Raw genomic sequence first — 20,161 nt, forward strand, 5'->3', positions numbered from 1 at the left:
GAACTGCGATTTGCTGAAATTGACTAACATACTGCGATCACAGGTTCGAATCCTGCCTCGGGCATGGATTTGTGTGATGTCCTAGAGTTAGTAAGGTTTAATTAGTTCTATGTTCCAGGCGACTGATGACCTCAGAAGTTAAGTCGCATAGTGCTCAGAGCCATTTGAACCATTGTTTTTGACTAACGTACCAAGTGGTAGAGTACAACAGTTGACTTGTAAAGACATAAGGAATCTCTAACACACCTCTCCAAATAAGTTTGAATTATTGGAAATACATTGTTCTTAAAATGTATCCTTAAATGTTTGCACCCGTATTAATTTCTTACAAGTCCACCAACTTGTACTCTCCGCTCCAAATTTACATGTGCTAAGTATCCAATGAAACACACTCCCTCTCAGTCCGGTAAAGGTACCTTTTTTATACCTGGGACCACATTATCATCAACATAATTATTAAGCTCGTGGTTGTACGTGTATAGGGACGCGACAACTCCGCTGAGAGAGGGAGACGGGGAGGAGAAAGTACTTATTGGAATGTTGTCATGAAGGAGATACTTCTTGCCAACACAACTGTCACAATCAAAGGCATCTGAGGAAGGTTAATTTCTTAGTCAAGATCGCTTGCAAACAACCGTCATTGTTGGTTACCAGTGTGTGTAGCCATGGTTAACATCTCTGGATCTGTGAATGCATTCTTACATAGTGAAATCATATACATACGCAATATTTAGTATAATAGCGGGTGTATGATAACGGCAAAATCGTGTTACATCATTCCTCGATAAAGGGTTACTGCGTGTCTCTTATACCAGCTGTACAAGCATCCTTTCTAAAACATTGCCAGATATGTTGGGGACGAGATGGGCGATCCATTGGCAGGTGAAACTTAAAGCCTCAACATACAGAGTAATGAAACAGGAGTCGATAGGGAAGAGACAAAGGCTACAGTTCTCGAGTCAGAATTAAAAAAAAAAAAAAAAAGCAAGTGGAGGATATAACATGAAATAAGGTAGAAGGGACAGATAACAATCCATCGCTATTTCTAAATTCAATGGGCGAAGTGTCAACAAAATGACTATGTAACAATGTACGAGACTGGCGCGACATCATCAGATGTCCTAAAAACATCATCCACATGGTTCAGGACGACCAAGTGTGTGAATATTGCAAAGAAATTATGTATCTGTTAGATGACGAACAGTTTGGCCTTAGGAAAGATAAAGGAACCATAGATTCACTTCTGACGCTGCGGCTGTTAAGCGAAGAACGACTGAAAAGAAAATCAATATATGGTTCACTGGATTTTCGACCCTGAGAAACGCTCGACAGTATAAAATGGTGCAAGATCTTTGAAATTCTGAGAAAAGTGTGGGTAAGCTGCAGGTAAAGGTGGTTAGTGTATGATATTTACAAGCACCAAGAGAATACAACCAGAGTTAGGGACCAACAAAGAATTCAGGGGATTGAAAACGATATACGACAGGTATTCTGGTCACCCGTGGTCTGGGGTAAGGTCTTTGATTAGCAATGAAACTTAAGCGGTAGATTCAAGACACACCATTGCCCTTGGGGTGGGAAACTACCCCCAAAGGCGGAAGATTCAGCAATGATCGACGACATGAGGTTGCACGAGGTAATGGAAACCACTGCATTGAAGATACATATGTGTGTCAACAGGACACGTCGTCTGTAATTGAAAAAGTCTCATGATGATCTCTCTATTGGCAAAAGATTCCAGAATGGCCCTCCATTCGGATATCCTGGGGAAGACCGTGAGAAAAGATACAATAACCAAAGAAAAGATCTACGAGTCGGGATAAGGAACGTCCGAAATTTGGACATGATAATGTAATATCGTAAGCAACTGAAAATGTATAACCTCATTACAGTTAGTTAGGAACAGGAAGGTAGGAAAGAGAATGAGTTACTGAAAAGGTTGTACTCTGTAGAATCTACAGCAAATAGTCGCCACCAGCCGTAGTCCATGTATACATGCGCACGTCGCAAGCGGATGATGAAGAGATTGAGAGAGTATATGAAGATACTGAACGAATAATTCGGTACATAACAGGAGTTATACACTCAAGCCACTCAAGCGCCAAAGAAACTGGTATACGCATGCATATTCAAATACAGTGTTATGTAACCAGGGAGAATACGGCGCTGCGGTCGGCAACGCCTATATAAGACAACAGGTGTCTAGCGCTGTTGTTAGATCGGTTACTGCTACTACAACGGCAGATTGTCAAGATTGAAATGAGGTTGACCGTGGTGTTACACTCGGTGTACGAGCCTTGGAACAGAGCATGTCCGAGGTAGCGATGAAGTGGTGATTTTTTCGTACGACCGTGAGTAACGAGAACCCGGTAAAACATCAAATCTCCTACATCTCGGCAGCCGGGAAAAGATCCTGCAAGATCGGGGCCAACGGCGACCGAAGAGAATCGTTCAACATGACTGAAGTGCAACCATACCGGAAATTGCTGCAGATTTCAATGCTGGGCCATCAACAAGTGTCAGCGCATTCTACGAAATATCATCCATATGGACTTTCGGACCGGAAGGCTCACTCGTGTTCCCTTGATGACTGCACGACGCAAAGTTTTATGTCTCGCCCGGGCCCTTCAACAATGACATTGGACTGTTGATGACTGGAAAAATGTTGCCTGGTTGGACAAGTCTCTCTTCAAATTGTATCAAGCGGATGGACGTGTACGGGTATGCAGACAACCTCATCAGCCGGTGAACCCTGCCTGTCAGTTGGGACTGTTCAAGCTGGCTGAAGCTGTGTAATGGTGTGGGGCGTGTGCAGTTGTAGTGCTATCGGACACATGGTATATGACTCTGACAGGTGACACGTACGTAAGTATCCTGTCTGATCACCTGCCTCCATTCATGTCCATTGTACATTCCGCCGGACTTGGGCAATTCCAGCAGGAGAACGCGACACCCCACGCGTCCAGAATTGCAACAGAGTGACTCCAAGAACACTCTAATGATTTTAAAAACTTCCGTGGGCCACCAAACTCCCGAGACATAAACGTTATTGAAAAACCTGGTATGCCTTGCAACATGCTGTTCAGAAGAGATCTCCATTCCCTCCAACTGTTACGCATTTATGGACATCCCTGAAGGATCGATAGTGTCAGTTCCCTACAGCACTACTTCAGACATTATTCGACTCCATGGCACGTTACGTTGCGGCACTTCTGTTTGCTCGAAGGGGCTGAAATGCCTGGGCTAGCAGGACAGAGCGAATTAGGTTGCGAGAAGGGGACAAAATAAGTTGTTGTTAGTTGCACTCAACATACAAACTTTATATATCAAAACACAGTATCACAACAAGGATGCAAAACATTCAAAACTTTAATCTACCTCCTCTGATTAACTTCAGATCGGCTAAAAGCCACACTCAAAATCCAAGACACAAAGCCTAGCAAGAAATTGAAATACAAGATTATACTGGAGGTTTCACCCAAAAATATTTTCTAAATCTTCAGCCAAAAGAGGCTGAAGGCCTTAGCAATTTAATTTTAATGGAACTTGGCTGGAGGCCGCATATTAAGCAATAATAAGAATTTCAATCAAAAGGCAGAAGGCCTTATCTTAAAACATTTCATTCAAAATTCGGCTGAAGGCCCCATACAAAAGCGTAACAATCTTATGCCTTAAGAACAAGACAAGAACATTAATTTAAGAATATTAAAACTCGGATGAAGGCCGCACATCAGCAAATAATTTAACGGCTTAAGCCCTAGAAAGAAGGGTTTCAGTTTAAAAGGCAGGCCTTATCTTAAAACAAAAAAAAATGGTTCAAATGGCTCTGAGCACTATGGGACTTAATATCTGAGGTCATCAGTCCCATAGAACTTAGAACTACTTAAACCTAACTAACCTAAGGACATTACACATCCATGCCCGAGGCATGATTCGCACCTGTGACCGTCGCTTTCGCGCGGTTCCAGACTGTAGCGCCTAGAACCGCTCGGCCCCTCCGGCTGGCTATCTTAAAACATCTCATGTAAAATTCGGCTGAAGGCCCCATGTAAAAGAATAACAATCTCATGCCTTCAGGGCAAGACAAGAACATTAATTCAAAATACTCGCCTGAAAGCCACACATCAACCAAATAATTAAAACCCAAATGGGGAAGTCAATATGAAACACACAAGGAACGGCACTCAGAAGTTTCCAAGGTCGGTCTGAGAGTGTAACACTAACTCTCATTTATGTGAGGCAGGCAGCCTGTGCAACGAGGAAATATAAACAATTGAGGCTCGATCATAGGTTAAGTAAGGACTCAACTTTCATGTCCAAGATCGGTGGGTGGCGAACTTCGTTGGTCCCGCAAGCAGCACCTCACACTCCAACCGCACGTGCACACTGCCAGCGGCCTCAGTCAGCGTATACGCGACGGAAACTTCCTTGTTGCTTCACGCCAACTGACCGACTGGTCGCACATGGCCCAGCAGAAAAATATATCCGCCACACCAAAGATAGTACAGCAATATTAGTATCGATACACGCTGCTGCTGCCACTCACAGAGAGGACAGCAACATTATCGCGATGACCGCAGGAGAAATAAAACCACAGGACAGCAACCAGGGCTTAACCCAAGAGTAGCATGACTCGAGCCAGCCACGGCTCAGGAGTCTTACGTGATGTTAGGCAGGTGTACCAGCTACGTAGGCTCTTCACTGTAATACAAATAGTCATGCGTGATTCGAATGAGTTTGTAGAGGAAGAATTAGTAGAATGGTTACGAGAGAATTTAGAGTTGCTACTAGGATTGAGAGAGGAGACCGACTACTTGAATTCTGCAATAAATTTCAGCCAGTAACAGCGAACATTCCGCTTAAGAATCAAAACAGGAGGAAGTATCCGTATAATTTGTAAATGCCTGAAGATGCCAGAAGATATCTGTTTGGTTACATCATGGTAGGGCAGAGATTGTAAGGCGTACACAGGTCAGATATGAACTCATATCACAATTTGTAATGATGAATAGTAGGCTGAAGATTAAGAGACTAGTTATCAAGTATCAAAGCGCAAAGAACTGCGATACTGAAGTACGAAGATATGAAGAGATGTGTTGGAAGTTCTCTGAAGCTATACATACTGCGTTAAGTAATACCTCAGTAAGCAGTTCAGCTGAAGAGGGATGGACATCTGTAAAAAAGGCAGTCAGATATGTTGGAAAGAAAAACGTAGGTTTAAAGACCCTAACAGCGAAGAATTGATGGGTAACAGAAGATATACTTTAGCTGACCGAAGAAAGAAGGAGGTTCAAAATGTTCAGGGATATTATCGAATACAGAAATAAATGTCAAGTTGGAATAAAATAAAAATGAAGTGCATGGAAGCTAAAGCGAAATCGTTGCATGAAAAAATGTTAAAAAATCGAAAAAGAAATCATTGTCGGAAGCACTGATGCAGGATGCGGAAACGTCAAAACAGCTTTGTGTGAAATTAAAAGCAATGGCGATAAAATTAGGTGTTCAATGGGAATCCCACTGTTATGTTAATTGCATAGAGGACAGTGGAAAAGTGGAAAGAGAACATTGAAGGCTTCTAAAAGGAGTAGTGCTGTGTGATGGTGTCGTATAAGGAGAAAATGGAGGTGAAACAGAAGAGATAGGGCCGCCAGTACTGTAATCAACGTTTCAAAGAGCTTTGGAAGACTTAAGATCGAAGATGCAGAAGGGAGAGATAACATTCTATCGACGTTTCTAAAATCATTGGGGGGAAGTAGTAACAAAGCAATTGTTAACGTAAGTGTGGAGAATGTAGGAGTCTGGCTATATACCACCAGACTTCCGCAACAACATCATCCACACAATTCTGAAGAGTACAAGATCCAACAAGTGCGGGAACTAACACACAATCAGGTCAACAACTTACGCATCCAAGTTCCTGAATAGAATGACACACAGAAGATTGGAAAAGAAAATTATGTATTAGTTGACGATCAGTTTGGTTTTAGGAAAGATAAAGTCATCAGAAAGGCAATTGTGTCGTTGCGGTTGATACTGCAAGCAAGACGAAAGAAAAAGCAAGACACGTTCCGGGATTTGTTGACGTGGAAAATTCGTTCCACAGGGTAAAATGGGGCAATGTGTTCGAAATTATGAGAAAAATCAGGGTAAATTGTAGAGAAGGACGGGTAATAAACAATATGTACAAAAGCCAGGAGGGAACAATAAGTGAGGAAGATCAAGAAGAAGTGCTCTGATTAAAAAGAGTGTAAGACAGAGGTGTAGTCTCTCGCCCCTTTGGTTCAATTTACGAGTATGCTTTGAAGAAGCAGTGGTGGAAATAAAAGAATCAAGCGTGGTTTTAAAATTCAGGGTGAAAGGATATCAGCGATAAGAGTCGATGACGACTTTGCCGTCCTGAGTGAAAGTGAAGAAGAATTACATGATATGTTGAACGGAATCAACAGCCTAAGGAATACAGAATATGAATTATGAGTAAACCAAACTGTAGAAAGACGAAAGTAATGAGAAGTAACAGAAGCCGGCCGGAGTGGCCGAGCGTTGTAGGCGCTACAGTCTGGAACCGCGAGACCGTTCGGTCGCAGGTTCGAATCCTGCCTCGGGCATGGATGTGTGTGATGTCCTTAGGTTACTTAGGTTTATGTAAGTTCTAGGGGACTGATGACCTCAGATGTTAAGTCCCATAGTGCTCAGAGCCATTTTTTTCAACCAAGTAACAGAAATGAGAACAGAGGGAAACTTAACATCAGAACTGGAGTTCGCGAAATTGCTGAAGTCAAGTAGTTCTGCTACCTAGGCATCAGAATAAGCCAAAACAGACGGTTCAAGAAGGAGATCAAAGCAGACTAGCACTGACAAGTAGGGAATTTCTGGACAAGAGCAGTCTGCTAGTATCAAACATAGATTTTAATTTCAGGAAGAAATTTCTGAGAATGTACGTTTGGAGCACAGCACAGTAAGCCAGTGAAACATGGACTGTGGGAAGACCAGAACAAAATCGAAGTACTTGAGATGAGGTGCTACAGGAGAATGTTCATGATCAGGTGGACCGATAAGTTAAGGAATGAAAAGGTTCGCCAAAAAGTCGCCGTGGAAAGCTGTACATGGACAACACTTACAAGAATCTATGAAAGGACGCCTGTTAACACATAAGGGAATATTTTCTATGGTTATAAGCGACCTGTAGAGGCTACAAACTATAGGGGAAGGCAGAGATTGGAAAACATGATGTAAATATTTGATGACATATGGTGCAAGTGCTACTAAGTGTTGGCACAGAAAATGAATTAGTGGCAAGCCACGTCAAACCAGTCAGTGGACTGACGACTTGAAACAAGTATGACCAAAAAATTCGCAAAGTGGTCGTGTCTCCTACCACCCACTACTGTGTACTTCACTGCAGCCTGGGCACCACTAGGCTTCAATTTGGTGGCCGCTACTGGCCGGAAAACAGAAGACGGGCGCCGGCAGGTCTTGATGGTAGGTACATTCATGTACTTCTTAGTTATATGTTCTAATAGAGCTGAATTCATATTACGTGTGAAGAAGAGATTCCTAAACACCTCTTTTAAAGTTGTTGTTACTACATAAGCTAAAATGTATTCTTATTATGTTAACTCGTACAAGTGCGGCGCCAGTACCGGCCACCATCTGCTACTCCAGCGATGCCCTTGGCTGCAACGAAGTGCAAAACAAGAGCATTTGGCGAATTACTCTGTGTATTGTGGTATTGATCTTGACTTACCGATGGGTTGTTCATCTAATCTCTCAAATAACTGGCAATCTTGTAGAAGGAATACTTATACATCTGGTATAGGAGATACGTAACAATCTTTTATCGAGTTATTTGTAACACTGTATGAATGCTTTCACAGATCTGGAGATGGTAACCATGCTTACCGAACCCGGTAATCGACAATGAAGTTTATTTAGAAGCGATTTTGTCTAAGGAGTTCACTTTCTTCCAAGTAATTGATACAAATCACCCCTTCCTTACCAACCAAGTCGATTTAAGTACTGGATTAATGTAATTACCTGCTCTGTTCCCAGTTACAAGGTTTAGTTTTTATATCCTTCACTAGTATAGGCCACAAAAAATTCTTGCACCCTAACCTGCCGCAATTTGCAGAAGGGTGCCGAATGAGAATTTCACTCTGCAGCAGTGTGTGCGCTGATATGAAACTTCCTGACAGATTAAAACTGTGTGCCGGACTGAGATTCGAACTAGGGACCTTTGCCTTTTGCGGGCAACTGAAATACCCAAGCACCACTCACGACACGTTCCCACAGCTGTAATTCCACCAGTACTATGTACGATGTTGGATCCTATGCTCGTAACCAGCTGTTCACTGTAGCTGATATTTCATGATTAGTGTCAAAGTGCTTACCTGAAAGCTCACCTTTGTGTTGGGGGGACATGTGAAAATCACTACGGGTAAGATAAGATGAATATGGAGAATGCGGGAAAAGCTAGCAGTTGAATCTTCCGAGCTCCGTCTGGTTCACTTGAGCATCATCGACCTATTGAAGACACGGACAGCAAACGAGGATATCTACTGACATAAAAGACTATGACAAATGTTAGGTGGTCGCCTGTTCGCATGCTACTGTTGTTAGCACCTATGCAAAGTAGTTGAAACACGGTGAAATCACGAGAAAGCGAGAAGGCTTTTGACAACTGCACGTCATAACATAACTTATAGGACGGAGGCTTGCCTGTTATGTAGAACAAGACATCCAGCGATCTGTGCAAGATTGACGACAGAGCGCATAGTAGCCTGGTATAGACACAAGAGTTGCTGAGCACGTTCCTGATCACGTGGCTCAACAGCAAACGACCCGTATGTGTTTCCATACTGACGTCACTTAAGATTGCCGTGGACACGGGATCATAGAGAATGAATGTGGATCAATGGAAACGCTTTATCTGGCCGGATGAATCAGGGTTCTTGCTACACAAGATTGGCGGTATTGTCCTAATACGCCTTTATCCACGCTGACAGCTGCTCGGAACATGCACCGCGACACGGGTGCAGAGCAGTGGTGCAAGTATTGCGGGCGTTCTACTGGCCTTCCTTAGGACCCGCTGCATTCCTTCTTGCTTAGTATCTTTCGCAAGGGCACTGGTACATTCCACCAGCATAGCTGTCTATGTCACAAGGCCTAAATCGTGCTGTTATAGAATGAGATTTTCACTCTGCAGCGGAGTGTGCGCTGATATGAAACTTCCTGGCAGATGAAAACTGTGTGCCAGACCGAGACTCGAACTCGGGACCTTTGCCTTTCGCGGGCAAGTGCTCTACCAACTGAGCTACCGAAGCACGACTCACGCCCGGTACTCACAGCTTTACTTCTGCCAGTACCTCGTCTCCTACCTTCCAAACTTTACAGAAGCTCTCCTGCAGGAGACGAACCGATTCCACAGACCGAACGTGAGGAGAGGGGCTAGTGTAACTGTTTAATACAAACCATACAAAAATGCACGGAAGTATGTTTTTTAACTCAAAACAACGTTTTTTTAAATGGAACCACGTTTTGTTAGCACACCTGAACATAAAAACAAATACGTAATCAGTGCCGTTTGTTGCATTGTAAAATGTTAATTTCATACGGAGATATTGTAAACTAAAGTTGACGCTTGAAACCTCCGACGTTCAGTTGCGTGTTGTAACAGTCACGGGCCACGGTCGGCGAGCAGCATCTGCAAGGGCATGTTTACGATGACGGCCGTGTTTACGAGTGTGGCTGTAGTGCACTGTTGTGGTTTGGTCTAGCTGTCGCAGTGTCCGCATGTAGCGCTTGCTGCTATTGTTATTCTGCATTCGTCTCCGCACGCAGACCAACTATAGTACACCGTGTTACCAGACGTCTGTGATAGTGTTGTAGGAACTGTGACCATGGTGTATTCGAACTCTGAAAAGGCGGAGATGATACTCATCCATGGCGAGTGTCGACGAAATGCAGCTGAAGCCTGCAGGTTGTATGCAGAACGGTACCCGGACAGAGAGCATCCAACGTGCCGCATATTGCAAAACATCTACCGCCAACTGTATGCAACAGGTATGGTCGTAGCACGCAAACGGGTCCGCAACAGGCCCGTCACAGGAGAAGCGGGTGCAGTTGGTGTGTTAGCTGCCGTTGCCATGAACCCACACATGAGTACACGAGACATTGTGAGAGCCGGTGGACTGAGTCAAAGTAGTGTCATACGCATACTGCATCGTCACCGCTTTCACCCGTTTCATGTGTCGCTACATCAGCAATTACATGGTGATGACTTTAATCATCGAGTGCAATTCTGTCAATGGGCATTAACAGAGAATGCGTTGCAGCTCTACCTGTTTACCGACGAAGCGGGTTTCACAAACCACGGGGCAGTGAATCTACGGAACACGCATTACTGGTCCGTGGACAATCCTCGCTGGCTCAGACAGGTAGAGAGACAGCGACCGTGTACTGTAAATGTATGGTGCGGAATCATTGGCGACCACGTCATTGGTCCTCACTTCATTGCAGGGGCCCAAGCAGCTGCAACATACATCGCGTTTCTACAGAATGATCTGCCAACGTTGCTCGAAAATGTCCCACTGGAAACGCGTCGACGTATGTGGTATCAGCATGATGGTGCACCTGCACATTCCGCAATTAACACTAGGCTGACCCTTGACAGGAGGTTCGACGGGCGTTTCATAGGACGTGGAGGACGCATAAATTGGCCAGCCCGTTCTCCTGATCTTATACCTCTGGACTTCTTTCTGTGGAGTACGTTAAAGGAGAATGTGTACCGTCATGTGCCCACAACCCCAGAGGATATGAAACAACGTATTGTGGCAGCCTGCGGCGACATTAGACCAGATGTACTGCGGCGTGTGCGACATTCATTACGCCAGAGATTGCAATTGTGTGCAGCAAATGATGGCCACCACATTGAACATCTATTGGCCTGACATGTCGGGACACTATATTCCACTCAGTAATTGAAAACGGAAACCACGTGTGTACGTGTACCTCACCCCTCATGGTAATGAACATGTGCGTCAGTGAAAAAGACCAATAAAAAGGTGTTAGCATGTGGACGTAATGTGCTGTTCCAGTCTCTTCTCTACCTAAGGTCCATCACCTTTCCCTTTGGATCCCTACGTAATTCGGTGCTCTCCAATACACATGATCGAACGGCGGAGGAGTGGTACTCAAGCGTCAACGTTAGGTTACAATATCTCCGGATGTAATTAACATTTTACAATGCAACAAACGGCACTGATTACGTATTTGTTTATATGTTCAGATGTGTTAACAAAACTAACGGGGTTCCGTTCAAAAAAAACGTAGGTTTGTGTTAAAAAACATACTTCCGTGCATTTTTGTATGGTTTGTATTAACCAATTACTCTAGCCCCTCTCCTCACGTTCGGTCTGTGGAATCGATTCGTCAGTATTTGATGTGGTTTACGAAATATATCCAGCGGTAACGTTAGGTGACTCACCCTGGATATATAGTGATGATAATTAGTATACGTCTTGTCGAAACTGAGGTTGACATTTAGAGTTCTGTCCTATTGTGTTTACTCATTGATGCATGGATAGCGCGACACCATTTTTCTTGATGGTCCGCCGTGTTAGAGGAAGATAAGACGCAAGTAACAAGTCTATTTCAGGATCCTAGCGTTGGTAGAGACGGGAATTCCGCGTGTAGTCGTGTAAGAATGCTTGGGTTGTGGATGATCTGGAAAAATACTTGTTCTCAGCTGAAGGCATGGCTTCCTGGCAGAACATGTTCATGTAGGCCATTCTTGTATCATTCATCGTTATACTCTGAAAGTCTCCGAAATCGTATAGCAGTGAAAGTGGTTTCAAAAATTGTAGCTTTTACGCAAGTGTCGCTATTTTGTGGACCTGAACAACAATTGCACCATATTTTATTCCTGCATTGATTGCAAGGATGTGCGTATCACAGTTAAACATTACCTCAGCGCCCGACATACAACTATAGGGGAAAATAGTGTTCCGTGAATTGCTACACATGCTGCATGACGCAGCCTCAAAAGCAGTTGCGCACACTGGGACCAGTCTTACTACTACACTGTCTAGTCACATTAATGGTGACAGCCTGTCAAGAGCCATTAACCAACGCTGCGAAACGAGCAGTAAGAAAGTCAACAAGGTTGTGGTAGGTAGCGCCAGAAACGTGGAGCCAAGCCGACTGGAGTGCCTTGACCAGAACTGCATTAGGTTTCACGGTGGAGGATCTGTGGCTTGAACTGATTCCCACAGATTCTCGACTGGGCGTAAGTCAGGGTAATTTCGTGGCCTGAGGAGTACGGTAAACTCATCCTGTTGCTCTTCGAACCACGCTCGTACGCCGCGAGCTGTGTAACACGTTGCATTGTCCTGCTGGTAGATATCACTATGTCGAGGAGAAAGAAACAGCGTGGTGCTCAAGAATAGTTGCGTACTTTTGATGATCCACTATTCTCTCCAGACTGACGAGATCACTCAGGTAATGCTACGAAATTCCCAATAATATAACGCGCCCTGCTCCCACGTGGACGCTTTAGACGTTTGTGGGAGAGAGTTTTCTTTCACACGTTTCACTCCGATGGAGCATAAGACGTATATCAATATCCATTTTGTCTATAACACTTCTCTTGTGACGAAAGTTAAACAGATGGAACTTTCACGTTGTTTCACAATCAAGGGTTTCGCCACCGAAAGTCTTAGCTGCTTGTGAGGCTTTCGGATTGTATGGTCGAGCCCAAGAAACTTTTCTGTTCCTAACATTTCGTCCCGACTTGAGCTGATCATCTTCAGAGGTGGTCACAGTTCCGCTCAGACTTTCTAACTGAAATGGCTCTGAGCACTATGGGACTCAACTGCTGAGGTCATTAGTCCCCTAGAACTTAGAACTAGTTAAACCTAACTAACCTAAGTACATCACAAACATCCATGCCCGAGGCAGGATTCGAACCTGCGACCGTAGCGGTCTTGCGGTTCCAGACTGTAGCGCCTTTAACCGCACGGCCACTTCGGCCGGCTTTCTAACTGACGGACTGAACGTCGGTGGGCGAATAAAAGCTGAGTAGAAGGCTCTAGAGGAAGCTGACTCTTGTTCGACAGAGATAATCCTTAATAATCGATTGGCGTCTGTTAAAGATAAAATGATCGATTTTATAAGTTTGCTGTCCGCTTATCAATACGTTGAATGACTTCTCTCCTTCTGTGTGTATTCTTCCCATGTTAATATATTTCTAAGACTTCTCTATGTAGTTCTAGATAACAGTTCATTTTAGTTGAAGAAAAATTTTCCAAAACCGTAATTTTTTCTACAATGGCATAATGATTTTTCCATTTCTTTATAAAGTAATATGTAAAATGGAGATTATTTTAACAGCAAAGAATTAGTCACGGTTCTTAATGATATACGGGCAGTAGTACTACAGAATCGACCATTGAGTAATGTCTTTGACAGTTGCTAATCCACCGCTAAGATTTCATTCTGACAAATATTATCTCTGACGATCAAATGAAAGCTTCTACCACACCCCATGTTCAACGTATTTATGTTTTCTTAGACTTATCCGTCAGACGGGAAGACTCAGCGGAAGATTTCGAGAGTAATTCTGGACAAAATTTCCGAATGTAAAAGTATGTCTCACGTTGCACATAGAAAACAGTCGCTGGTGCTTTCATAGAGGAGTCTAATTGAGAACTGTGTGCTGTTACAGTTCTGGTCGGCGTACGTGCCATGCGGCGCGCAGTACCTGGACGCGGTGCAGCTGACGCTGGAGCAAATCGACCTCGTCAAGAGGATCATCAGCCTGCATCCGCAGCACTTGGTGCTCGCCACTTCCACAAAGGGTGAGAATTCACGTCTCTTTCACCGGTACATTACTATTAAAAAGTGTAATTTAATGTGGCGCGATACGCAAATGTTAAAGGGTATGTATTTTGGAGCGTTAAATAAAGTTGATTCCTGATATTCAGGTATCTGTTGTAATTTCGTTTGTGCGTGTGATAAGTGGTGTCCCTCTAGCAACTGAAACGATCGCAGTGCTTACTGCAATTACTGTCAGAACAATTTGCTTTGTGAAAAATCCTTACTGCTCACTGGTTATGTTTTACCAGCTACCCAGCACTGTAGGCTTATTTGTAATAATACATTAGGTCAACTTGGTCGAAGTTAATGGAATGAAGTACAGACTTTGTGTAGATAACTCACTTGGGTCTTCTGTTCACCTCTTCGTGACTCTGAAAGTTCTTAGATATAATTCCACTTATGATTTTTAACCGTGACTCGGACTACCTACTTTTAGTGTGCAGGAAGATGGCCAGAATGTGTAATGTGTCTTTGGAAAGTCCACAGAGTAGCGGACGATAGCTGTCAGTGTTTATGTTGCAAGGAAATGAATTTCGTAGAAGACGACATCACATCCTCATCTGATTATAATTTGGTGTCACGTTTCTGACTAACATCCAGGTAATTCCCGATCCTTGCAATCTTCTCAGAAGGCGACGTATGTTACACAGGGATTCTAGTTACTTAAGAAAGGCGTAGAGGTAAACATTTCGTAAAGAAAATATATTACCAAAGATTTCATAATCGGTACCTCATACTCTTCATGAAAATCCAACGTTAAAATCTCTTGATAGCAAGACTCAAATACTTACTTACATATTTCGTAACAGTGTGGCGTAAGAACAACAGTACTCTGTACAAACGCTAATTACATCGACCCACTTCGTTCCTCGTTCAAAAGGCCCAAACCAATTTTCACTGACATTACGTGTCACAAAATCAATAAATAATTATTATGAATGTTATGGAACTGTTGACGCTCGCAATCACTTTAAGACACAACGGATCAAATATTTGTGATTGTGCTCTTTAACGTTTACGTCGAATTGGATTAAAGCTGTTTAACATCACAAGGGAGGTATTATTAAGGGAGATATTATTACTGATATTAGCAACGGTGCTTCCAGTTGTCCCTTTTGCGTCATAACTCTCGCTGGAAAGAGACAATGGTGCTGCCCGCTGCATTTGCAGTTGTCTGTCTTCGTCATAACTGTCCCAAACGGTCGCCCGCCACGATCAGTCAACATGCACCTTTATCTGTGTTATGATTTAGAGGATGATGCATTTCCTGTTCATCATTCATCCTTGCATTGGCTACTGCAGTTGCCATCCTCTCGACACAACCTTCCCACATGACCGCCCGTCACGATCACTCAGCACACACTTTTGTCTGAGTTATGATTTAGAGGATGATTTTTATCCTCTTCTTCCTGTACGTCCCATTAATGTTCGCCCTTTGAAACACCAAACACTACCGCCCCTCTCCCTTGGTCATGGAACCAACCACCATACGAGCAACAACAATTTGTTCGCGCTCGCCTTCACTTGTTTCGGATCTAATACACCCGAAACTAACTACAACACTGTTCCGACCGCGAGTGGCACTTGAATGTATTGAGGACATTGAACAGGTTTCTTTCGTGCTTAAACACAGTATCGCAACCTGCAGACGTGGCTAACAACCGTACGTCCTCTCTCAGTTTATAACGGGAAGAATTTTGAGGATGAAAAGATGGCCTTTCAGTTGGCGCAGATCAGAGTGACGACATTCGAGCGTTAACCTGCCGTCGTGAGAGAGAAGACGAGGAAAATAATCCTCGTAGTGGTCGCACGGAGTAAACTACATAAGCTGACGTCGGCTACAAACACCTTCGACCAAAGGATCCGGTCATCCATCCGTAATGCGGAGCTGACCAATACATGTAACAAGCAAGTATAAAAGAAAACGAAGATATTGTATTGTCGATAGAGAAGCAGTAGCAGCAAAACTGGCCTGTCGGGGGAGCAAAGTATCTTCTAACGTGGACTAGTCACTGTATTCACATAAGTAACAAATCAATCTGGGACATTTTAACCCTCCTGAAGCTGCGGTTTGTGAAGTGAGTATGAAGTGGAAACAGTTATACTAAGACGAGACGGCCTTCGTGTGCTGACAGACAACGGAGAGTTGCAAGGAGAGGTAGTAAAAATAGCAAGAGATCAGCGGAAGGAATCAGTCGTGAATTCCGAATTATTGCCAATAAACTGGCCAGCAGAACAACTCGGTGACGTTTCGTATGGCGTTAAAAGAATGGGTTACAATGATCGAGCATCTTCTCATAAGCCACGCATAGTCGTCAATTGTAAACGAATCTTGAGCTGAGCTTTTGGACAGTGGAGGATTGGAAACCAGTGATTTGGTGTGACGAATCACGCTATACACTGTTGAAATCCGATGGAAGGGTTCCAACAGCGATGTAGAGAGGAGGTGCTGTTCGGTATGGGGGTGTTTAACGTTGTTCATATGTCGTAGCCTTATTGCGCTGAAGAAAACGCTAAATGCAGAATGATATGGACACGTTTAACAACATTTTGTACTTCTTACAGTAGAAGAACATATCTAAGACATTTTTTGTATCAGCCTGACGGTGGACCCCTCATAAAAGGGCATCAGTGAGGCAATTATTTGTGGACAACAACATTTCTGAAATGAACTAGCCTACTGGAGTCCCTACCTGAACTCAACGGAACACCTCTGGGAAGAGTCAGAACATCAATTTCGCTCCAGACCCCAGCATCTAAAATCACTAGCTTCTCTACTTTGGGCTTGAACGGAAGAATGGGCTGCCATTCCTCCAGAGACTTTCAGACACCTCACTGAAAGTGTCCCCAGCAGAATTCGGGCCGTCACAGAATCAAGGTTGGACACTCCACGTATTAATGATACTCGAGCAGATACTGTGATAATTACAGCTCGCAAGTGCGCCGAATACATGCGACTGGATACACCTGACAATACTGTAACGACTCGCCAAGTGCGAAACCTTTCCCATACGATTACTTTGGATCCTAGACATTACTATGGTTGCCAGTACAAATCCTATATCATCATGGTGCACAAACAGATCAGGTCAGACAACACCCTGAAAGCAGGCTGAATCAACAACTGCGGTTCTCTTCAATGAAAAGTGTAGTATTTGTCTATCGCCTGATGATCGGCGTTGAAGAGACTGGAGGTGGGCAGATCGTGTCACACTAGTCGCACTGGTTCAGCAGGAAAGTGAGTCCCGCATGTTATGGTCGGTCTCGTGTGTGGAAGCTGGACGTCTCTCAGCGATATCGATAATACTATGACAGCTTTTCAGTATCGGGTCAGGAACCAGTTTTACACACAGCATTACAACGATGGGTCCGTCCTTCGGAGTGGTAATGCTCGAAACACAGTACCTACCGCGTGCGCACCTTTTCACAGGAATGACGGCCTGAGAAGTGGGCTGATGTGAAGGTGACCGAAAATGCTCTGGACCAGTTGAAATTTATGTTTCTTTACGTTGAAGCAATATGCCTCACATAGTGGATGATTTTAGGAACCTCGTCGTGGATGAGTGGAATAGACTTCCACAACAACATCACGACCGGATAGAATACCAAGGAGGACCATGTTACAGTGACGTGGTGACTCAAGATGATATTGAACGTATTAAGCAGTCGATTTTGGTGAACTAGCTCTTCTAAGTTATGCACTTCCTAACTGTTTGGTTTCTGATCTGTTTTCTATTCATACTGCAGTTTTTTTGTTAGTTTCGTTGGCTGCTTGCCTTCAGTCTCACTTCAGCTGACCCCGGGGATGGACGGACGGCCACGACGCAGGATGTCAGGCGGCAGAGGGTTGAAACGGAATGATAGGCAGATGAAAGCAGATGAAAGGCCAGAGAGGCTTCGATTTATTTTACTTGTACATTTGAACAACGTCGGTGCGTCATAGCGACCACGCCCCTCCCTACCACGTGAGGCGGGCTGGCTGATGCGACAGCCATAATCCAGCCAGCTGGCTGCACACGTGTGACCAGTTTTGCTGATCACTGTGTTTAGTGTCTGGCACGTGATCACGTTGCGTGCTTCGCGCCACAAATGCCTCGCACAAAGGCAGTCGGAGCCATCTCTGCAATGAAGGACTGTGTCCCAGGGGCCGTTGGCGAGCGGCGCGTCCACCGTTACGGAGGCAGACAGTTACCATGCACAGGATACGACCTACTGCCCTCGGGGCAGGAGTCGAGGTTGCTGATGCAGTAAGCCAGGGATAGCCCGTTGCGCCGAGGTACTGAGTTCAGACAGTGAATTCAGTGAAGGTACCTGGTACCGCGAAAGAGATTCAAACTTGTGAATCATACTGGCGGCTCCTAACGTAGCCCCCATGTCCCGGTAGAATTGCTTGGCTACAAATGAAACTCCTACCGAAATGACAGCTGTCTATACCAAGTATCAGTGCACCTGAAACACAAATGTTCCGCTTGTAGTCAAGTTCTGCACAACGCCACTGGCACCCGTTGATGGAGCAATCCCCTCGCTTGTACTGTGTATTATCGCTGGAAGATTTCACTGAGCACGCCTGGCCCATCCCGAAATAGCTCAGTACTTGTATTGCTGTAACCCAAATGTAAACACTGCCCTCGCTAGCTACCACTGACTGCTGCAATACTCCACCACGTATTCCCACTGATTTGCCCAGAAAATGATAGTTGCGCCTGAGCACAAACGTTCAGTAATGAAAAGATGATGAAACGCTTTTTGAGCTGGTTAATTTTTCCGAAACAAAGTCGATATTTTTGTGAAATTTTTTCAGTAACATTAGTTTTATTTTTCAGTAGAAATAAATTGTTTAAGCAGCTTGAAAGCATCCTTAAGAAATGATTCATATAACATGCTCCAAATATCTAACCTTGCGGGGAAGTGTGAACTACAATAAAAGGGCATGACGTGTTCTGAGAAATGAAGTAAGTCGTATGACAGATGCACAGCGTGCTATTTGGGAGGCTTTCGTCTACATACAACACTACCATTTCACGAACGTGTGTCAAGATAGATTGTTGTTAAGGGATTTTTAAGAGCCATGAGTGATTTTAGGCGTGAGAAAATCGGAAGGGTTTAACCATTTATAATATATTCAAGCAAAGTTCCGTAGAAGTTTAGTTGTAATCTATATCTGAAAAGGAACCGTTTGAGTGCGAGTTCGCAAAATGCCAATGATGTTTACGGTAATCGACACCCCCTCATACTGTCTATCATGCAACCAAAATATTGGCTGTTAAAGGAAGCAGGGCGGGAACTGGACGTACCTAACGAGGAGCACAGCATGAGGCTACGGAGCGTAGCTCCATTGCTTAGCCAACGGATAATTCCAAACTGTGCTAAGTGCGAGTGCTGTTCATACAAAGCAGAGCAATGGCAATGATAAACAAATCATTCATTGCATTATATCTATAACAACAGCTGGCGAAGTTGGCATTTCGTCAGAAATGAACGCAAAGAATTTCTCTCAGTGAGAAAGGAGTGACCGATGAAATTTTAGCGTTTCTGCTAGATCAGCCAGTGAAATGTGTGGTGCTGTAAGCGGACAATGTACATGCGGAGTGCAGTTATGATTATACAGGCTCAACAAGTGAAACTGACACTGAAGAGATTATCGAGCTATATAGTTCATCGTCCTTGTTAGACAGGGAGACAGAAATCCCCTTTCCAGTGAAAGGTAGTGACGTACAATCGTGGTCTGGCCAGCAGTTACTAAACACAAATACTCAAGTAGAAGTTCATCTGCAGCAGAGTAAAAAAAGGAAATTGCAAACAGATTTAGAATAAGTCCGCAGCAATGTGACCGTGTAGTGCATGAGAAAAACTACGTATATTTCAGGGAGGACAAGACGCACTTTTTGCAAAACCTGGTGTTTGCGCGTATCAAGGATTCTCGATATAGATTATACGACGTTCATAATAGTGACCTTCTACGCTATGCTCATCCAATTTCGCACTACATAAATGATATAAAGGGAAGCAATAGACGTTTGGATATCTTCAAACAGTGCTACAGAATTGGAAGATGCAACATAATGAGATTCAAACAAAGCGGCGACTTGATGATGGACAGAAAATGTGGACTCGGCCCTACAGTTTGTAGGTGAGATGAACCAACTTATGCCATCGTTCGGTAACGAATTTGTTTTCAACTCCGACCAATCGTGATTTGAAGAAGAAATATGGAAGGAACCCTGGAAATTAGAGGTATCAACGTAGTTGTATTAAGATCATCTAACATTAATGCCCTATAGCATTCGCA

General features: G+C 43.9%; 1 protein-coding gene across 1 annotated transcript in view; it reads left to right on the forward strand.

Moving 5' to 3' along the window:
- The window catches only part of LOC124606160 (dipeptidase 1-like), a 369,120-nt gene that overhangs the window by 173,949 nt on the left and 175,010 nt on the right, over positions 1–20,161 (forward strand). Inside the window, exon 5 of the mRNA XM_047138127.1 lies at positions 13,721–13,853. Coding sequence (XP_046994083.1) covers positions 13,721–13,853 — 133 coding nt within the window. The remainder of the gene's footprint in view (positions 1–13,720; positions 13,854–20,161) is intronic.

This window comes from Schistocerca americana, chromosome 3 (assembly GCF_021461395.2).
Source record: "Schistocerca americana isolate TAMUIC-IGC-003095 chromosome 3, iqSchAmer2.1, whole genome shotgun sequence".
NCBI classification, from domain to species: domain Eukaryota; kingdom Metazoa; phylum Arthropoda; class Insecta; order Orthoptera; family Acrididae; genus Schistocerca; species Schistocerca americana.